The 23061-nt window shown below is 42.0% G+C and overlaps 1 protein-coding gene across 1 annotated transcript; it reads left to right on the plus strand.

The window, feature by feature from the left end:
* The first annotated feature begins 424 nt into the window (after positions 1 to 424).
* csf2rb (colony stimulating factor 2 receptor subunit beta) lies at positions 425 to 22662 on the plus strand. Its single transcript, XM_071204093.1, is given in 15 exon segments — positions 425 to 701; positions 2454 to 2571; positions 5619 to 5791; positions 6286 to 6440; positions 6901 to 7045; positions 9008 to 9140; positions 9233 to 9387; positions 13676 to 13803; positions 15798 to 15972; positions 17742 to 17838; positions 18927 to 18993; positions 19610 to 19686; positions 20286 to 20343; positions 20666 to 20887; positions 20889 to 22662. Coding segments are annotated over 15 exon segments (1935 nt in total). The 5' UTR covers positions 425 to 601; the 3' UTR covers positions 21021 to 22662.
* The last annotated feature ends 399 nt before the right edge of the window (positions 22663 to 23061 follow it).

Consider the following 23061-nt stretch of genomic DNA (forward strand, 5'->3'; position numbering starts at 1 on the left):
GTTTTGGATAAAAAAATAAAGATACAACAAAAAAGCAATACATTTGGAAATGTTTAATGTAACTAAAATACAAGTGGGAATAACATTTGTAGATAATGACACTTTAAAAACAAAAACAAATCTATAAATGACTTACAAGTCAATTACATTTGGGCAAAACTGAATAACTCCTTCCCCAAACAGGGTAAACTTTTATTTTCTAAAAGGTGTGGTTTTAAAGATTGAAGCGTAGTGCAAGCTGTAAATACGTATTTGTTTACATACACAGTATAGTAGTCAACAGTGTTTGGTATCTTATTTATTGATAGTCCCCAGTGACAGCATGTGTGTGTGTTTTAATCACATGTGAGAGGGAGATAAGAGGTAGGCGGATGTGTGGTGACTTCCTACAACAAGCAGACGTTTAAAGCAGAAGTGATCACTGCTGGTGCGGTCGTGACTCATTTCTTCATTATTTCTAGCAAATGAACTAATTCTCTCTTTCTCTGACTCTGACCGTGTCCGTACAATCAGACTTCGGGACGATGTGAACACGCAGAGTGAAGTTTACAGAAACAGACCTCAGACAAAAAGAGGCGCCTGGCTGTGTGTGTGCCCAGGAATGATGCCTCTTTACTGGGTAGTGCTTTGGTCAACGCTCCCTCCTCTGGTTCTCTGCTGTGCTCCAGACTGCTGTTCTGTGCACGAGAGCAGCGGCAACGGTAAGTCTCTTCACATGGCATATTCACAATTGTTTTGGAATGAAATACTCAACTGTCTCGTTTTTAATATTTCTGATTCTTATTTATTTATTTATTATTTAGTTATTTAGTTATTTATATATTTATTTATTTAGTTATTTATTTATTTGTCTGTTTTTTTGTTTGTTTATTTAGTTAGTTATTTATTTATTAGTGTATTTATTTATTTATTTATTTATTATTTATTTATTTATTAATTAATTGGATCGTTGCTCAGGTATGCTCCTTTGTTATGTTTGTGTGATACATCATGTAAATAAAAGTGATGTTCTCAAATGTAACCGATTGACTTCAGTTCAGATTGGGGTTGTTTGTACTTCGTAAGAGTATTGTGTCTACTGTATATTTCTACTCCACCACATTTCATAGGGGAATTTTATACTTTTAAATGTATCTGACAGAAAGCTGATAAATAATGTGCATATAATAAAAGTGATTCCCCCTACACTACATGCTAGAAGCCTTTGAAATGTGATTAATTGTTCACTTAACAAACGATAATACTGAGGATCTCCAAAGTCTTAAATGTTTCTTTATGGGAAGTTACAGTGTGAAGTCAACTTCTCCATCATTCAAGTAAAGCAGACTGCCTTAAATGTTATTGCTTTTCTCCAAAACATATTTCATCAAATTGTTTTCATTTAAAGATAGGTATAAGTGTCCCTTTTTCTCAATGGTTTAAGAACAGAAACATCTTTATAGTTTTGACGTTTTGCACCATAATGCTATAAACACACTTTAAAGGTGACATGTCATGCTTTTCCGGTTATTGCCCGTCCCCTTGTGTGTTATGAAGGTTTGGATGCATGTAAACGGTCTGCAGAGTCAAAACCCTCAAAGTACACCCTGTAGCGAGTAAAACTCTAAAACAGAAAATACCTCCCCAAAACGCCTCGTTGGAGATACGTCACTGTCCATTTGATTCTTCCGGGTACATCATGATGTCATGTCGTCCCCGGAACGAAATGGACCAATCCGTGGAGCCGTTACGTTACGTCCGGGGAGCCATTACGTTAAGCCCCCGCTGATTGGTCCAAATTGACCAATCCACGGACTTCCTCACACACTCAGTGCAGGCAGCTCTGCTGATCTCTCCTCCCAGGCTGATAACAGACAGTTGGGAAATTCTCTCTGCAGACCCATTCTCACAGCGTTTATCAACCTTTTTCTTTCTCAATATCAAGCCACACTTATTGTTTTTTCTTCGGCTGTGACTTTGTGTGTGCTCAGGGTGAGTTTGGCTGTGTATCGCTAAACAAGGAAATCACACCTCCACGGAGCTCAGCGCGATTCACAACGTCCCGACCAATCAGAGCACACTGTGCTCACAGGGAGGGGGGGGGGGGGGCAAGAGCTGCAACGAGCCGTTTAGTGGAGAGAGTGAATACACATACTTTACAGAGATGCCGTATGCGAAACCAATGTGAGTTTGGAAAATTGCACAGTATAAATCTATTCTAGTAGACAATGGAATTATGACCAGTGGAAATGGCCATGACATGGGACCTTTAAGAAATGAATTGTCCTATAATATACACACTTATAGTACCTTTACACTCCTACATGTAGTATTTTGAATGCACGGCTTAGTGGTGATTTCATGTTTTTGTACAACTTCCTATTCTTGAAACTGGTCATTCAGCACAACACAACAGAAAAGAAAATACATTCAGCAAAGTAATCAACAAACAACACTTCCTTTTCTCCACCCAGTGTCTCCGCTGCTGAAATCCTTACAGTGCCACAACGACTACAAGTCCCATGTCCTCTGCAGCTGGAGGGAGCACAGAAACACAACCCTGACGCTCTGGTTCAAGACAGAAGACAACAGGTGAGGGCAAAAGATCAGGGGAGAAAACAGAGGATGCTTGAGGGCTGGCTCGTTGTGAAGACATGATGTTAGAATAGCTAGCATTTAGCAACCAGATGTTGTGTGTTAGGCTGCTGTCGAAGGGAAGGAAGGGATGACTGAAAAAGGAATGAAGTAAGGAGGCATGTCGGTCAAAGGGAACATGGGAGGGAGCGATTAACGTTTGAAGGAATGTAGGGAAAGAAGGGATGAAGGGTCATAGGGATGTAGGAAGGAAGGGATAAATGGATAGGTAAGGAAGGATGGTGGTTGAAGGGGTGTAGGAAAGGATAAATCAAATAAGGGATGTAGTAAGGGAAGTATGAGAGTCGAAGGGTGGGAGGGTCAGAGCGATGAACGCTTGAAGGGATGTGGGAAGAAAGGGGGAGGGATAAACAAAGGAAGCTGGGATGAACGGATGTAGGGAAGAAGTGATTAATGGATGTAGTGCCGTAGGGATGTAGGAAGCAAAGGATGAAGGGACGAGTAAAGGTAGGAAGCAAAGGATGAAGGGACGAGTGAAGGTAGGAAGCAAAGGATGAAGGGACGAGTGAATGTAGGAAGCAAAGAATGAAGGGATGAGTGAAGGTAGGAAGCAAAGGATGAAGGGACGAATGAAGGTAGGAAGCAAAGGATGAAGGGACGAGTGAAGGTAGGAAGCAAAGGATGAAGGGACGAGTGAAGGAAGGAAGCAAAGGATGAAGGGACTAATTAATGTAGGAAGCAAAGGATGAAGGGACGAGTGAAGATAGGAAGCAAAGGATGAAGGGACGAGTGAATGTAGGAAGCAAAGGATGAAGGGACGAGTGAAGGTAGGAAGCAAAGAATGAAGGGACGAGTGAAGGTAGGAAGCAAAGAATGAAGGGACGAGTGAAGGTAGGAAGCAAAGGATGAAGGGACGAATGAAGGTAGGAAGCGAAGGATGAAGGGACGAGTGACGGTAGGAAGCAAAGGATGAAGGGACGAGTGAAGGTAGGAAGTAAAGGATGAAGGGACAAATGTATGTAGGAAGCAAAGGATGAAGGGACGAGTGAAGGTAGGAAGCGAAGGATGAAGGGACGAGTGAAGGTAGGAAGCGAAGGATGAAGGGACAAATGAATGTAGGAAGCAAAGGATGAAGGGACGAATGAATGTAGGAAGCAAAGGATGAAGGGACGAGTGAAGGTAGGAAGCAAAGGATGAAGGGACGAGTGAAGGAAGGAAGCAAAGGATGAAGGGACTAATTAATGTAGGAAGCAAAGGATGAAGGGACGAGTGAAGGTAGGAAGCAAAGGATGAAGGGACGAGTGAATGTAGGAAGCAAAGGATGAAGGGACGAGTGAAGGTAGGAAGCAAAGGATGAAGGCGACGAGTGAAGGTAGGAAGCAAAGGATGAAGGGACGAGTGAAGGTAGGAAGCAAAGGATGAAGGGACGAGTGAAGGAAGGAAGCAAAGGATGAAGGGACTAATTAATGTAGGAAGCAAAGGATGAAGGGACGAGTGAAGGTAGGAAGCAAAGGATGAAGGGACGAGTGAATGTAGGAAGCAAAGGATGAAGGGACGAGTGAAGGTAGGAAGCAAAGAATGAAGGGACGAGTGAAGGTAGGAAGCAAAGGATGAAGGGACGAGTGAAGGTAGGAAGCAAAGGATGAAGGGACGAATGAAGGTAGGAAGCGAAGGATGAAGGGACGAGTGAAGGTAGGAAGCAAAGGATGAAGGGACGAGTGAAGGTAGGAAGTAAAGGATGAAGGGACGAATTAATGTAGGAAGCAAAGGATGAAGGGACGAGTGAAGGTAGGAAGCGAAGGATGAAGGGACGAATGAATGTAGGAAGCAAAGGATGAAGGGAAGAGTGAAGGTAGGAAGCAAAGGATGAAGGGACGAGTGAAGGTAGGAAGCGAAGGATGAAGGGACGAATGAATGTAGGAAGCAAAGGATGAAGGGACGAGTGAAGGTAGGAAGCGAAGGATGAAGGGACGAATGAATGTAGGAAGCAAAGGATGAAGGGACGAATGAATGTAGGAAGCAAAGGATGAAGGGACGAATTAAGGTAGGAAGCAAAGGATGAAGGGACGAATGAATGTAGGAAGCAAAGGATGAAGGGACGAGTGAAGGTAGGAAGCAAAGGATGAAGGGACGAGTGAAGGTAGGAAGCAAAGGATGAAGGGACGAGTGAATGTAGGAAGCAAAGGATGAAGGGACGAGTGAAGGTAGGAAGTGAACGAAGGGAACGAGGTAAGGATGAGGTATTCGGGAAAGGGATGAATGGACGAGTGAAGGTAGGAAGCAAAGGATGAAGGGACGAATGAAGGTAGGAAGCAAAGGATGAAGGGACAATTGAATGTAGGAAGCAAAGGATGAAGGGACGAATGAAGGTAGGAAGCAAAGGATGAAGGGACGAATGAATGTAGGAAGCAAAGGATGAAGGGATGAGTGAAGGTAGGAAGCAAAGGATGAAGGGACGAGTGAAGGTAGGAAGCAAAGGATGAAGGGACGAGTGAATGTAGGAAGCAAAGGATGAAGGGACGAGTGACGGTAGGAAGCAAAGGATGAAGGGACAAGTGAAGGTAGGAAGCAAAGGATGAAGGGACGAGTGAAGGTAGGAAGCAAAGGATGAAGGGACGAATGAAGGTAGGAAGCGAAGGATGAGGAACGAGTGAATGTAGGAAGCAAAGGATGAAGGGACGAGTGAAGGTAGAAAGCTAAGGATGAAGGGACGAGTGAAGGTAGGAAGCAAAGATGAAGGGACGAGTGAAGGTAGGAAGCAAAGATGAAGGGACGAGTGAAGGTAGGAAGCGAACGAAAGGAACGAGGTAAGGATGAGGTATTCGGGAAAGGGATGAATGGGTGGGAAATGATGAGTCATGAAATGATGGATAAAGAAGGCTGGATGGGCGGACCTGGGGTCAGCAGCTCAGCAGGCGATCTGAAGTGTGTGTGAGGTCTGGCCCTTCTCTCAAAAGCCAAGTTAACTAATTGACATCATGAATGGGGAATATGTCGTCCTGGCACGTTCTCTGTCCCACAGCTCTGTGTTGATGTCCTTTCAGGGAGCAGTGCTTGCCTTGCGGTGCCTTGGAAGATGGAAGAGAGCACAGGACTGTCCAGTGTCGATATGAAACCCGGACATTTTCCATCGGCATCAAACACACCGTCTTCTTCCTGGAGAACAACACCCTCTGCTCGTCTGTCCCACACAAGCCTCTGGATCTTTCCCAGCACTGTACGTTGAGATAATGAACTGTGCTAACGAGCAAAAGAACATGTGTTATAAGAAATGTTTGAGCTAATTCATATCTATTAGTACATTACAAAATACAAAAATGTTTGATTTGATACATATTTTGGTTTTAGAATGGCCTTTTCGATGTTAGGAATCATTTAAGCGGCTTAGGTCACAACAGGCAGCTTTCACGTCCATCTTAATCTTTACGAGGCGCCTTGATTTTTGGAGTCAAGGCGCGTTTATACTAAAGAACATTTGCTTTATGACTTGTCTAAGAATCAGTTCAATATGCAGACCAGAGGCAGGTTTGGCAAAGAAGATGGTGGAAAGCACTTGTATTGTTCATCTTCTGTTTTCCTTGGCTCCGCCCTTCAATAAACCTTCCAGCAACCTTCCAGCAACCTTCCAGCAACCTCTCTGTTTTCAAGTATTCTTGCTCGAATAATGATCTCCATTGTGGTCTCACTGCTATGTGTTTGTGTGTTGTACAGTGAGAGCCCGCCCACCAGTGAATCTATCCTGCCATGATGGAGGTGATGGAGGCCGGCGGCTCAGCTGGTCCAGCCCGTACCCCTCCTCTTCCTCTCTGAACAGAAACCTCACATATCAGCTCAGCTACAGGACACACGGACAGGACAACTGGACGGTTAGCATCAAAGAATCTGCTGCCAGCTTTTACTAAATGTCTAAGTCATGAAAAGTCAATTACAACATCTGAAATTATATTTGTATATACATGCCACGAAATACCAGCTCAAGAATATAAAAATGTCTCAATCAGTTCATCCGTTTAAACAAACTTATCCGGGGATCTGGTATTTTACATTTGTTTGTATTTGCTGAGAGCCAAATGCTAATATCAGTATGCTCACAATGACAACATTACCATGCCGATGTATAGCGTTTGCAATGTTTACCACATGTTTTGCATTTCAACATGCTACATAATTGCTTACAAACTAATAATTTTAGCTAGCTGCAATTCCTAATTTGTATAATTGTTGTACTGAGTTCCAATCCATCCATCACCATGCATTGAAACAGAAACATAACAATCCATGTGAAACGTCATGTGACCGAGTTGACTCTCTTCTCATTCCCTACAGTCTGAGGATGTCACAAACACCAGTGTGAAACTGGAGAAGGGGCTTTTACTCCCAGGTCGCAGCTATGAAGCCCGGGTGAGGGTCCGGGCCAGCGTGGGCCAGTGGAGCGACTGGAGCCCTGTGGTGACCTGCCACTCTGAAACAGGTCGGACAAAAAAGCTTTAAAGGTCCCCTATTGTTCTGTTTTTCATCAATATATTATAGCTCTCAGATATATACAGAACATGTCTCTGAAGGGTTTTGCTCCAAACATCAAACAGATCATTGCAGCATTACCCATAATCCCCTCTGTTTCAGCCCTGTTTCCAAAGTGCTGATTCTCTGTCTGTTACTTTAGATGAAAACAAGAAGCCCCTCCCCACGCCCCTCTGAGAGAGACTTGGTTAGAAAGAACTCAATGGTGCTCTAGGAGGAGATTCAGGTGATAAGGTGGGGGGGTTACCTTGGTTGCTGATTGGCTAATGGTTACACACGACAACACATCGTTATGACATCATAAAGTGGCCAAAATCTGATCAGCTCATTTTCAGACAGGTTTTTATAGAAACGGATCAAAAAGAGAGAGAATCTTTGTTCCTGAAACTTTCAGAGTCTCTTTCCACAGAGGGGACACATGTTGATGAAGAAGAGACATGAAGAAGAGGGGACACATGTTGATGTAGAGGAGACATGAAGAAGAGGGGACACATGTTGATGTAGAAGAGACATGAAGAAGAGGGGACACATGTTGATGTAGAGGAGACATGAAGAAGAGGGGACACATGTTGATGTAGAAGAGACATGAAGAAGAGGGGACACATGTTGATGTAGAAGAGACATGAAGAAGAGGGGACACATGTTGATGTAGAGGAGACATGAAGAAGAGGGGACACATGTTGATGTAGAAGAGACATGAAGAAGGGGGTACACATGTTGATGTAGAAGAGACATGAAGAAGAGGGGACACATGTTGATGTAGAAGAGACATGAAGAAGAGGGGACACATGTTGATGTAGAGGAGACATGAAGAAGAGGGGACACATGTTGATGTAGAAGAGACATGAAGAAGAGGGGACACATGTTGATGTAGAAAAGACATGAAGAAGAGGGGACACATGGTGATGTAGAAGAGACATGGAGAAGAGGGGACACATGCTGATGTAGAAAAGACATGAAGAAGAGGGGACACATGGTGATGTAGAAGAGACATGAAGAAGAGGGGACACATGCTGATGTAGAAGAGACATGGAGAAGAGGGGACACATGTTGATGTAGAAGAGACATGGAGAAGAGGGGACACATGTTGATGTAGAAGAGACATGGAGAAGAGGGGACACATGTTGATGTAGAAGAGACATGGAGAAGAGGGGACACATGTTGATGTAGAAGAGACATGGAGAAGAGGGGACACATGTTGATGTAGAAGAGACATGGAGAAGAGGGGACACATGTTGATGTAGAAGAGACATGGAGAAGAGGGGACACATGTTGATGTAGAAGAGACATGGAAAGGTGGATTTTGCATAACAGGTTACCTTTAAAACACCTAAAAAGTTATAGTTACAATCACGATTTGTAAGTACCTGAAGAACTTTGAGTGTTTCCATTTAATGCTACTTCCTACTCCGTTTCATTGGAAAGGGAAATAATTGATTTTAATCCTAACTTTTAACATATAATGCACCTACTGTAAATGTTTGAAGTACAAAAAGGTAAAAGTCTCCAATATATTAAACAAAGGGTTAGAAAAACATGAATAATTGGTGTTCAAGGACTTTGTGTAAAGCAGCTAAATGCTACCTGATGCAACAACATGAACAATGTAATAATGTCACATTTCTAATAATTTATCATAAATGGAAGCCATTTTTCTGCAGAATAAGTAACTATTGATACTTTAAGTACTTTTTGTTGATAACACTTTTGTACTTTTACTTCGAGTACTTTTAAAATAATGTAACGGGACTTTTAATTAAATTAAAGATGTGAATAAATCTTCCATCTCTGACCTTTCTTCTATAAGAAACCCCGCTCCTTATCTCCTTTTCTCACATTTCTAATCTTCCTTCTCTGATGGAAAATCTGGCGCTTGCAGCTGTTGTTATTAGTTCTTTTTCTCTGGGTTTAGACACTGGGCAGATTCCCAGCTTGCATTGTGTCCTGGATGGAGAGAGGGAGGTGACGTGCAGCTGGGAGGTGAGCAGGGACGTGGATCACTTCATCACCTACCAGCTGGTCCTTCCAAACAACATGACGCCGCCGTAAGTGGACAAAACCACCTGGCTGGAAAATGCATCCGGTTATTTATCATCCTTTCATCCATCTCCCATCTCCTTGTAATCCGTGGCTTCAGGTCTGAGAGGCGCTGTGTGAACCTGACAGTGAGCTCGGACCCCGGTGGGGGGGTGGTGAGGTACAGCTGCTCCCTGACGGATGCAGACCCCAAACATCTGCTGGTAGAGCTCCAGCCATCCCACCCCGCTAAGAGCTTTAACGTCTGCGAACACAGTGAGTGGACATCCAGAGGGCACAGCTAGAGTTAGTGGATTATGGAGGAGAGACCAATTAAAACAGGCACCATGGGGCGATGAAACTGCAGGGCGAGGAGCGGAGTAACTGTGATGTGATGGAGTGCCGCCACCTAGTGTTTCACTAACCTAACTGCAGGCCTGTACACTAATCACAAGGCAATAAGATACCATCACATGGCTGGCTTTATATTTTAGTTGTTGTCATGTGACAAATTACACATAACACACAAAAAAGGTATTTTGATTGATTAAAACACTTTAATGTTCCTTATAAATGCCTTCTAATTTTAACTGAATTACTCAAATTCAGAAGAGTCTTAAGTATAACTTATGACACAAAGAGACATGGGAGGTCTGGTACCTCTCCACTAAGGCATTTACACAGCAAACTTGCTGCTACATTTTCAGACAGGTTTTTATAGAAACGGATCAAAAAGAGAGAGAATCTTTGTTCCTGAAACTTTCAGAGTCTCTTTCCACAGAGGGGACACATGTTGATGAAGAAGAGACATGAAGAAGAGGGGACACATGTTGATGTAGAGGAGACATGAAGAAGAGGGGACACATGTTGATGTAGAAGAGACATGAAGAAGAGGGGACACATGTTGATGTAGAGGAGACATGAAGAAGAGGGGACACATGTTGATGTAGAAGAGACATGAAGAAGAGGGGACACATGTTGATGTAGAAGAGACATGAAGAAGAGGGGACACATGTTGATGTAGAGGAGACATGAAGAAGAGGGGACACATGTTGATGTAGAAGAGACATGAAGAAGGGGGTACACATGTTGATGTAGAAGAGACATGAAGAAGAGGGGACACATGTTGATGTAGAAGAGACATGAAGAAGAGGGGACACATGTTGATGTAGAGGAGACATGAAGAAGAGGGGACACATGTTGATGTAGAAGAGACATGAAGAAGAGGGGACACATGTTGATGTAGAAAAGACATGAAGAAGAGGGGACACATGGTGATGTAGAAGAGACATGGAGAAGAGGGGACACATGCTGATGTAGAAAAGACATGAAGAAGAGGGGACACATGGTGATGTAGAAGAGACATGAAGAAGAGGGGACACATGCTGATGTAGAAGAGACATGGAGAAGAGGGGACACATGTTGATGTAGAAGAGACATGGAGAAGAGGGGACACATGTTGATGTAGAAGAGACATGGAGAAGAGGGGACACATGTTGATGTAGAAGAGACATGAAGAAGAGGGGACACATGTTGATGTAGAAGAGACAGGGAGAAGAGGGGACACATGTTGATGTAGAAGAGACATGGAGAAGAGGGGACACATGTTGATGTAGAAGAGACATGGAGAAGAGGGGACACATGTTGATGTAGAAGAGACATGGAAAGGTGGATTTTGCATAACAGGTTACCTTTAAAACACCTAAAAAGTTATAGTTACAATCACGATTTGTAAGTACCTGAAGAACTTTGAGTGTTTCCATTTAATGCTACTTCCTACTCCGTTTCATTGGAAAGGGAAATAATTGATTTTAATCCTAACTTTTAACATATAATGCACCTACTGTAAATGTTTGAAGTACAAAAAGGTAAAAGTCTCCAATATATTAAACAAAGGGTTAGAAAAACATGAATAATTGGTGTTCAAGGACTTTGTGTAAAGCAGCTAAATGCTACCTGATGCAACAACATGAACAATGTAATAATGTCACATTTCTAATAATTTATCATAAATGGAAGCCATTTTTCTGCAGAATAAGTAACTATTGATACTTTAAGTACTTTTTGTTGATAACACTTTTGTACTTTTACTTCGAGTACTTTTAAAATAATGTAACGGGACTTTTAATTAAATTAAAGATGTGAATAAATCTTCCATCTCTGACCTTTCTTCTATAAGAAACCCCGCTCCTTATCTCCTTTTCTCACATTTCTAATCTTCCTTCTCTGATGGAAAATCTGGCGCTTGCAGCTGTTGTTATTAGTTCTTTTTCTCTGGGTTTAGACACTGGGCAGATTCCCAGCTTGCATTGTGTCCTGGATGGAGAGAGGGAGGTGACGTGCAGCTGGGAGGTGAGCAGGGACGTGGATCACTTCATCACCTACCAGCTGGTCCTTCCAAACAACATGACGCCGCCGTAAGTGGACAAAACCACCTGGCTGGAAAATGCATCCGGTTATTTATCATCCTTTCATCCATCTCCCATCTCCTTGTAATCCGTGGCTTCAGGTCTGAGAGGCGCTGTGTGAACCTGACAGTGAGCTCGGACCCCGGTGGGGGGTGGTGAGGTACAGCTGCTCCCTGACGGATGCAGACCCCAAACATCTGCTGGTAGAGCTCCAGCCATCCCACCCCGCTAAGAGCTTTAACGTCTGCGAACACAGTGAGTGGACATCCAGAGGGCACAGCTAGAGTTAGTGGATTATGGAGGAGAGACCAATTAAAACAGGCACCATGGGGCGATGAAACTGCAGGGCGAGGAGCGGAGTAACTGTGATGTGATGGAGTGCCGCCACCTAGTGTTTCACTAACCTAACTGCAGGCCTGTACACTAATCACAAGGCAATAAGATACCATCACATGGCTGGCTTTATATTTTAGTTGTTGTCATGTGACAAATTACACATAACACACAAAAAAGGTATTTTGATTGATTAAAACACTTTAATGTTCCTTATAAATGCCTTCTAATTTTAACTGAATTACTCAAATTCAGAAGAGTCTTAAGTATAACTTATGACACAAAGAGACATGGGAGGTCTGGTACCTCTCCACTAAGGCATTTACACAGCAAACTTGCTGCTACATTTTTTCTGACAAACTTTAAAAATAATGTATCCTGGAAAGTATTACCAGAATATTGTTTTCTAACTTGCCTATCGTGGCTCTGTGTTACTTATTCATGACCCAAGCTAACCAAACTGCTGGCCTGTACACTAAATACAAGGCAAAAAGATAAGATCACGTCATATGACAAATCACACATACTGTAACACACTTTTTTTTATTTTTTTATTTATAGAAGGACCATGCATACAAAAACATTAATCTCAGCAAAGAGAAGAGATGCAATATGCCAGATTATAGCTAATAGCTCATTTCCATCTGTGGTCCTCCACTTGTAACAAACATTTAACAACAACACAAAAAAGGTCTTTTGATTGATAAAAAAAAGCCAGTTCTCAAGCCAGTTTCTAAATACAGATGTTCCTTATAATAGCCCTCTATTATGGGAAGTCCTCCCAAATTATTAAAAGACTCTTACGTATAAATGATGACACAAATAGACACGAGGTCTGCTACCTCTCCATTAAGCATTTACACAGCAAACGTACTGCTCAATTCTGAACCCTCTTAAACATTTTAAGGATGTAAAACGTCATGTCTTTTTTGGCTTAAAATGTAATGTTTAATCAAGTAACAATTAGTCATCACGTACAGAGCATATGATACTACTAGTTCCTGAACCGTGTCCTTCACATGCTGATATACAAGAGAGGGAGTCACACAGTCACAAGATGGAGGAATTCCGGTTCAAAGCAGTATTCAACGTTTACTTCAGATTAGCTCCACGTCAGAAATGAGCATGCTTGTCATATGTCTATCTCCATAGTGGCTGAATCAGCATGTTAATCACATCGCTATCATATGCCTAAAACAGTCCTGGCGCTCTTCGGGCTAATCATACATCCTGTCATGTACACTATACGTAGGGCCTTTGTTATCATGTGTACTCTGATATTAGAAGAGTACATTCAGTATTTTCCCAACAACCATGGTTTTAAAAAAAACGTAAACTCAGGTACCGTACTTTTCGGACTATAAACCGCGACTTTTTTCCCCATTTTTTTTGTACAGCTAGCGGCCACTAGGGAACCTCCTAAATCTATGGATTTTACAGGTAAAATTAACCACCTTTAACTCTACGGGCTCTATGACCGGTCCGCGCCCGCCACCTTTAAGCGGCGGGCTCCAACAGGAAAAGCTGGAGGCCGGAAAAGAGTGAGACAGGTAGCGCGCCAAAGTAAAAGTGGAACCGAGAGACAGAACGAGAGCAAGACAGACGGACAATTTAGCTGCTGCGGCTTATATGCAGGTGCGCTTTATAGTCCGAAAAAACTTAGAAAGATAACAGGCAAAACATTTGTGTTCTTCTTGAGTCATAAACACAGGAGAGAAAACCATTTAGCTCAGCCATAAAACATTATTACCAGAATATTGTTTTCTAACTTGCCTCTCAGGGCTCTGCGTTACTTGTTCATGACCCAAGCTCTTGTTGTGCAGTTCGTCCCAAGCCCCCGCAGCAGGTGAGTGTGAAGCCAAAAGACAGGAACTGGATGGTGGAGTGGACGCAACCAGCTTCAAAGCCTGACCTGTATTACCACGTCTGCTATTACAAGACAGCGGATCAGGTGAGGTCTCATTTGAGCCCGTTCTCCTGCCTGAATGAACAACCACTTTTTATTGATTATATGCATTCATCCTTTTATTTCTGTTGTACCTATATGTTCACTTTGTCTTATGGGGTTTTATATTGTTGCGTCTTATCTGTCGGAGAGAAATCATTATTTATTTTATTTGTATTATCATACATTTTACCTCCTTGTGTCTATTAAGCTGTTACAATGTAATATTTTTGCTGTAAAGTTCTTAACAAATAATCTGAGGGGAATTTCTTGTTGTTTATTTTTAAAGGTCACTTTTTGTGCAAAATCCACTTTTCCATGTCTCTTCTGCATCAACATGTGTCCCCTCTTCTTCATGTCTCTTCTGCATCAGCATGTGTCCCCTCTTCTCCATGTCTCTTCTACATCAACATGTGTCCCCTCTTCTTCATGTCTCTTCTACATCAGCATGTGTCCCCTCTTCTCCATGTCTCTTCTGCATCAGCATGTGTCCCCTCTTCTTCATGTCTCTTCTGCATCAGCATGTGTCCCCTCTTCTTCATGTCTCTTCTACATCAGCATGTGTCCTCTCTTCTTCATGTCTCTTCTACATCAGCATGTGTCCCCTCTTCTTCATGTCTCTTCTACATCAGCATGTGTCCCCTCTTCTTCATGTCTCTTCTACATCAGCATGTGTCCTCTCTTCTTCATGTCTCTTCTACATCAGCATGTGTCCCCTCTTCTCCATGTCTCTTCTACATCAGCATGTGTCCCCTCTTCTTCATGTCTCTTCTACATCAGCATGTGTCCCCTCTTCTCCATGTCTCTTCTACATCAGCATGTGTCCCCTCTTCCTCATGTCTCTTCTACATCAACATGTGTCCCCTCTTCTTCACGTCTCTTCTACATCAACATGTGTCCCCTCTTCTTCATGTCTCTTCTACATCAACATGTGTCCCCTCTTCTTCATGTCTCTTCTACATCAACATGTGTCCCCTCTTCTTCATGTCTCTTCTACATCAACATGTGTCCCCTCTTCTTCATGTCTCTTCTACATCAACATGTGTCCCCTCTTCTTCATGTCTCTTCTACATCAACATGTGTCCCCTCTTCTTCATGTCTCTTCTACATCACCATGTGTCCCCTCTTCTTCATGTCTCTTCTACATCAACATGTGTCCCCTCTTCTCCATGTCTCTTCTACATCAACATGTGTCCCCTCATCTTCATGTCTCTTCTACATCAACATGTGTCCCCTCTTCTTCATGTTTCTTCTACATCAACATGTGTCCCCTCTTCTTCATGTCTCCTCTACATCAACATGTGTCTCCTCTTCTTCATGTCTCTTCTACATCAACATGTGTCCCCTCTTCTTCATGTCTCTTCTACATCAACATGTGTCCCCTCTTCTTCATGTCTCCTCTACATCAACATGTGTCCCCTCTTCTTCATGTCTCTTCTTCATCAACATGTGTCCCCTCTGTGGAAAGAGACTCTGAAAGTTTCAGGAACAAAGATTCTCTCTCTTTTTGATCCATTTATATAAAAACCTGTCTGAAAATGAGCTGATCAGATTTTGGCCACTTTGTGATGTCATAACGATGTGTTGTCTTGTGTAGCCATTAGCCAATCAGCAACCAAGGTAACCCCCCCCCCCCTTATCACCCTGAATCTCCTCCTAGAGCTCCATTGAGTTCTTTGTAACCAAATGTCTCTCAGAGGGGCGTGGGGAGGGGCTCCTTATTTTCATCTATAGTAACAGACAGAGAATCAGCACTTTGGAAACAGGGCTGAAACAGAGGGGATTATGGGTAATGCTGCAATGACCTGTTTGGTGTTTGGAGCCAAACACTTCAGAGACATGTTTTGTATATATCTGAGAGCTATAATATATTGATGAAAAACAGTATAATAGGGGACCTTTAACTTGTGATGTGTCATTTTATAAAAGCACTTTCAGCTGCATGTGTTGTAGGAAAAGTGCTATATAAATAAAGCTTTATTATTATTATGATTCTGTAGGGTTGTTCTGTCCTGGAGAACATTTCAAAAGGCTCCATGGCCCTGATGATCCTGGGAGATTCGCTGGTCCCCTCCCAGCTCTACCAGGTGAAGGTGAGGTCTCTGGTGGTCCCTGATCTCTACCAGGGAGTCCCCTCTGAGTGGAGCCCCCCTGTGGACTGGACCTCACATGAGGGTACTTTACAACATGCATATGAAACCTACACAGTAACAGATTACACCTGCTCTTGTTATCTATTGTGTTGTTTGGTGGAATGTAATGAAATACATAATACTTCATAAAAGTACTGTATTTAATGACTAGAGTTTTTTATTTTGTGCTACTTTATACTTTATCTCCCTTATATTTGACCTTTTACTCCACTTATTTTCCATTTATTTGACAGCTTTTATTAGTTGTTACTTTACACCGAGATCTTTAGATAATGAAAAATACAATTCAATGACATTCAATTACAAGTAAAGATATCCAGCAGCACAATTTCAAATTAGCTCCACCTATACCAGCTAATTATTAAAGGGGACCCATCATGCAAAATGCACTTTTAATGCCTTCTATACATAAACATGTGTCCCCGGTGTGTCGGGGAACTCACGCAGCGTCAGAAAATAAAACCCTCTCTTTTCCTCCGTACCCAAATCTCTAAAAACAGGGAACAACGGAGCTGATCCAGATTTGCGTCCGATATGACGTAATATCGTAAATGTGGACCCACGGCCCAATCAGAAACGTTGCTATCAGAAACAATGCCCGACTGTTTTGGACGTAATATGGTCGGTGTTTACATTAGCATGGCTAACACTCAGAGCTAACCTGTACTGGAGAGCATGTGTGTGAAGAAGCAGGAAGTAAAAAGGAACTCACCTTGTGGTATAACCGACAAGAGAGAAAGCCTTTGAGCTCCAGACTGTTTCAGAGATAATCGATGATATGGCGTTTCATCACCGCAGTATTTAGTTTATACAGTAGCTGCCGGGCAGAGGTTGTGCTAGACTTTTTCACTGCCCGTCATTTTGACGGACAGGATCGTAAAATGTCCGTAAAAATTCAGTATTACCCGTCGGCCTTTACACTCTGGGGGGGGGAGAGAGAGAGAGAACTGTCAACCGCGGGGGGGGTGGGAGAGCACGGTCGTGAACTGTCAACGGGGGGCGGGGCGCACGCTTGTGAACTGTTAGCGCCGTGTTATGCATGCCCACTGCACCTCGCGGGAGTGCGCACAGCGTAAAGCCAAAACTCACAGACATATCAATGATTTGTGGCAAAGTTGGGTTTGGAAACGGTATCATTTCCTTTTTGGCAGGCATGCTTAAAACCGGAGCCTCGCTGCGGGGAAACTGTGGCACTGTTCCGAGTTTGTTGTAATCCGTCAAAATGACGGACTGCTTTCAGATTTTTCCGTCATTGTTAAAAAAAATCTTCATAGACGGAAGATATTTGGTTAACGCGACCTCTGCTGCCGGGTCCCGCATGAGCTCAGACCCTCTTTTTTTTAAGCTTTATACCCCAACTCAGCACGTTTGAAACAGGAAGTGAAATAGAGGGATATGAGGCGTGGCTAGAACGGGGGATCTGTTTTGTATTTTGAGCAAAACACTTCATAGACATGTTTTTTATATATGTCTATCTGAGACCCATGCTATTGCCTAAAAATAGCAGGTGACCTTTAATAAGTAGTTTGATAGATATCATTCTAAAATGGGCCATAAAGCATAACAGACCTTTTTATTTGTAAATTAATCATACTACTTAATATATTTGTACATTTACTTTAGTAAGATTTCAAAATGCAGGGCTTTTACCTGTCAGAGTATTTTCACAATGCAGTTGTGCTACTTGTACCTAAGTAACTACTTATCTTCCCAGTAACCCACCATTGCCTTATACAGTACATACCATAAATACTCATTACTATAATCCTTCTGTGTTCTGTCCCGTCACAGCCTCCTGGTCCGTAACTAAACAGATCTACGTCACCATCAGTGTGCTTGTGACCGCAGTCGTCCTCGGACTCTACTTCAGCATACCAGCTTGCCAAAGGTACTTTATTTATTTCAAGAAAGTTCACGTCTAAAAACATTTAAATATAAAGCTTAAGCCCTCATTACCTTGTACTTACAAATGTTCCCATTAAGGAAATATATATCTTTGTAAGACGTCAAAGTAGCAGACTGACAAGAGGGACCTGGGAAAGCTGCAACTGGTTCAAAACAGAGCAGCTCGGCTTGCCCTTAGGTGGACACCAAGACATCATGTAAACACAATGCGTGTCAAGCTCTCCTGCACATTAGTCACGGAGAGGCTGATGGTATCACTCCTTGACTTTTTGAGAAACATAAATGAGCTGAAGCATCCAACCTGTCTATATAAGCAACTTACACCTAGTACACACCACTAACATCCATACATATAAAACGAGACATGCCACAAGAGGTTGCTATCAAATCCCTAAAGCCAAAACAGAGTCCATGAAGAGCACAGTGCCGTATAGAGCCATGGCTGCATGGCACACTGCCAGATCAGATTTCTAAAGAAACAACTAAAGCAAGCTTCAAAAGACGATTGAAGAGGCATCCAGAAGCCCAGAGACTGTACATTACACAAGCAGCAGACAGGTTATGGTAAACATACAGCAGCACACCGATTCATATGGGTTTTTTAAACACATGCAGGAATATGGTACTTTCGCTAACATAGACACACACACACACACACACAGCCTTTCACAGTTATGATGAGGATTGTATTTGTTTAGTTTGTTTTTACTCTAAAAGAAGAGAAGGGAGACATTTGTAAAATCACTATTATTATTATTATTCTTTTCTTTCTTTATTTTTTCAAGGAAATGGGGAATCAGAAAATAAGCTGTATGTGATGGTTGATATGAAAGTCACTGTTTGAAGGAAAATTGACGCCGTACACGATTTGTATCATTGTCTTGTAATGTACTGTCGAATGTCATGTTTTATGTTATTTGTGGACCCCAGGAAGATTAGCTGTTATGCACCAGCTAATGGGGATCCTAATAAACTATAAACTATAAACTGATCCACATAATTTACTGGCAAAGAAAATGTTTGAATAAATCACAATTATTATTTCAAACGTGGTATATTTGGAACCAACAGGAGGGTGATTCTGTGGGTGGACTCAGTTCCCTCTCCGGCCAAAAGCAAAATCCTGTCCGAGATGAAGGTAAGGCTGGATATTATTTATACAGTTCATCTCAATTATTTCCATTTCCGATTTGTCTGTTTTTGCACATGTTTTAGTTAGTATGTCATAACGCAGGGGTGTCCAAACTACGGCCCGGGGGCCAAATGCAGCCCGCGGACCATTTTGAAGAATCGGCCATCAGAAAATTTAAAAAGTATAATGACTTAAGTATAATAAACGTATGCTTGTCTTATATTGTACTTCTTAAATATATATGTTCAATAAGCCCAATTTTCAAATAAATTCAGTCAATTCAAGTTGAAAACATAACAAATCTAAGTTGATAAGAAAAAAGCCCAATAACGTATTTACATAACAACCTTGAAACATACCCTTCCTATGTCCTCTTATGATGAGCAATCTGAAGCTTCTGTTTTAGGGAATAAATGAAACCCTCTGGAGGGATATTTTTTCAAGTATCAGAAATAATTGACCTACATTGGATTGTTTTTTCCAACTCTTAACTGAACTTATGAGGCAATAGACCTCTAGTGAGTGGCCCAGCCCTTCGTATATTTGTTCTGTATGTGGCCCTCGGTGAAAGAAGTTTGGACCCCCCTGATATAACGTGTATACTGTGTATTTTGTCCTCCAGGCTGCCACCAGTAGCTTCAAGCAGGATGAGAGCGCCACCATGTGCAGGGTGCTGAGTTTGGACAGTGAATACACATGGTAATGCGTCATAGACAGACAGAACTCTCAAGTGTTGACTGTCATCAAACATTTAAATCAATACTCCGAAAAAAATTATTAGCAACTACTCTCCTAACCAACACATGGGTATACCTAGCTGCTGGTGTTGTGATTTTTTCATTGTGCCTTTGGATTCACTTAAAAATAGATACAAAAAGATTATATGGATATATGATAGTGATAATAACAATAATGATAATAGTTATAATTATAAATTCAAATGACTATTATCATAGTTATATTAATTATCATAGTTTATATAAAAATAGGATGAGAAATGAAACTGTCTTATCTGAACATGGACTTGTAGGAATTTTTTTTACATTATTTTATGTTCACCCTGGAAATTGATGAATGTATGTATGTGTACATATGTATGTATATATAGAATTTTGTTTATCTGCGTGAGTATTTCATTTCGGAATTATCATTTTTTTCTTTATCTGGATGTGTAAACTATATAACATGTCTTTCTATCATGCAGGAAAAAGATGGGGAATGTGTGGGATCTTACCGTTATAATCCAGGAATGAAAGTAGATATTTCTGACAGTTTCTGCTCTCTCTTTTTCTCGGCAGCTCCTCAGATGCTCTGCTGTGGCCGACTAAGGACACCAAAGACATTGAACTTGAAAATGTTAGGTTCAATCAATCCAAGCTGCTGTGTTTTACAAGCTGCAATACTGTAAAATAAACAGTGTCTTCCCAAAATCAATGCATATATTTAATGACATTTTAAGACATCTCTGATTTTTAATGACAGAAAAGTATCACATAATCCTGACAGAACGACAACGTGACGTTTTACACTTCTCACAAATTCAAAAAACCCCTAAGGAAATTGGAGCATTTACTGGATAGCAATTCAAAGATCAGCAAGTTTAGGTTTCCAAATACATATAGTCATTAAATTGCAGTCATTACGTGTCTTACTGATCATCATTGTTTCCATCTGACAGTCATCAGAGTCCGAGAGCATATCAATGGCTGTCAATTGTGAAGAGAAAGAGCAAGAAGCCCCAACAGAAGACTCTGCCTCTCCTTCCCGGCTGAACTTTGCTCTTTTTGAGGAAGGCTACGTTTGTCTGCCCAACCGCAACGTGTCCAGGTCCACACAGGACCTCGTATCTCACAGCAGTGCAAACACAAACAGCGCCGAGCAGAACCAACAGTTGTCCAGTTGAGATGGACGTCCAGTTGGGCCTTCACGAGCCAATCAGCAGCCCCCAAACTCAAGCCTTCACTTCCTGGCCTGAAGGGGGTGCCACGCAGGCCTCGGGGTACTGCCACCTCCCAGGAGAAGTCCTGACCTGAAGGAGGACTTCAAAGGCTTTTTCAGCTAAATAAATAGAAAGCTTTTCACTTTAAGTTAAGCTTCAAGTGCCTCCATGTGAAAAATGCATCATCTGTATTAACATGGGGTTTTACCATAGGGTTTTACACAAGAGAAGGGAACCATTTTGCTTGGTTTTATGTCTTATCTCACCCTGATATCAGGGTGGTTGTCTGACCAATGGAGGGCAGTAGTGAGCTGAGCCTGGGATGGCAGTGCAAGGAAATGTACATGTCAGCATGACATAACAACAGCACCTTACAATGTAATAATACAACAGCTCTCAGAGATTCTCAGTTTCTCTAGAAAATGTTACATAATTTACTTCTGTATACATTTTCTCACGCATGTAAGATGCTCGGCAGATAATTTCTTACCACATATTCTTAAAGAACTGTGTTGAAATGTAGTCACTTTTATTACTTCCATAAGTCGGCTGTCTCTGTCACAGCTGAGGTTAAAAGCAGATTTATGGAAACTGTATTTTTTGAGGAATGTATGTTTGCTGACCGGCGTGTTCGCTGCGGTCATGTTTGCACAGAGGTGTGTCAGTTAGGACCTTGTTGTCAATGTTGGAGCATACATGTTGCTGAATGTATATTTACAGTAGTCTACAGGCTGATGTGATACTGCTATGTTGTGTTGCATGGCCACTCTGTCTGAGGCCTGCAGAGAAGTGTGTTAAATGTAAATAAGTGTAACTTGCCATATTCTTCATCTGTTGTTTACAGTAATGGGGTCATTTCATGTGGGTTAAGGTTCAGAAATGACTGAAATAATACAGGCTCCAAAGTTTGCTGCACTTACTGTGATAATAACTTGAACATGTAAAATGTAGGAGCACAAGTTTCCAGGCTACAGGGGAAATGTTCACCTGCTACACCTAGCTAAAACAAAAGCAGTATGATAACAGACCTGCAATAAATCCTGTATTCATGACGGTTGTAATTGTTAAATGTTTGTTAAAACTGTTTTGATAAAGCTGTTGAGTCAACTTTAGGTCATCTTAGTAGATTTAGATTTAGTTTTTTTATTTGTCTCGCGGTACGTCAGCTACAAATGGAGGTTTCTAAGCACAGTATCGCTCAAGCTAGCTCCCGCTTGATATAGAGTAGCATGTTATGTCTTAGCTGTGCAGTGTCTCTGTAAGGAGTTATCTAGTAATTTGCAACTTTTAAAAATGTCCCTTTCACAGAAATAAAACGTTTTTAGCAGCTATTGTTCTTTAAGTGTTCGCGCAGCATTTGCCCCTCCGTTGTACATTTTTGAAAAACGACATAGGCCTACTTCATATTCACTTTATTTATTGGTATACTATACTATAACTTTAGTTACATTTTTTTTCAGGGCATAATACCCAAACTTTCCTTCTCTCTCTTTCTCTGATGCATAAAAGTGTAAATGCATGAGATACATTTTTAATTACATAATTTACAAAGCTATAGTTGTGGTGACACGGTATTGGACATAATTCACTTCTCGTCTTGTGTTGCCACACGGACCCTTTAGTGGGAACACCTGTAGCATTAGCTTCCATTCCTGCTAGCTCGTCAAGCAGAGCAGTTCATGTGATAACCTCTCTGTTATTATTGGCTAATAAAGATTTGAACTCTGTTCTTAATACACCGCCTCCGACTCCCTTTTCCTGGCACTACACTGGTGACCTTAACTTTTCCGAGAAAGTTTCCGGGAAATTAACGAGCATGGCTGAACGCGATGTGTTCGTAAAGCTGCCGGAGTTCTGGGAGCACGCCGCGGAGGCATGGTTCGCACATGTGGAGGCGCACTTCGCCTGCCGACAGGTCCGTGACGGGGACCTGAAATACTACCATGTGGTAGCAGCGCTGGGCAGCTCTGCGTCGTCCAGGTAGGTGGGATTCATCGCAGCCCCCCCACATCATGGCAAATATGAGGCGATTAAGGCCCTTCTCCTTAAGACATTTAGCTTATCTGCTAAGGAGAGGGCCCGCCAGTTACTTGACATTCAAGGCCTAGGAGACAGCAAGCCATCCCAGCTAATGG

This window comes from Pseudochaenichthys georgianus, chromosome 8 (genome assembly GCF_902827115.2).
Source record: "Pseudochaenichthys georgianus chromosome 8, fPseGeo1.2, whole genome shotgun sequence".
Taxonomy (NCBI): domain Eukaryota; kingdom Metazoa; phylum Chordata; class Actinopteri; order Perciformes; family Channichthyidae; genus Pseudochaenichthys; species Pseudochaenichthys georgianus.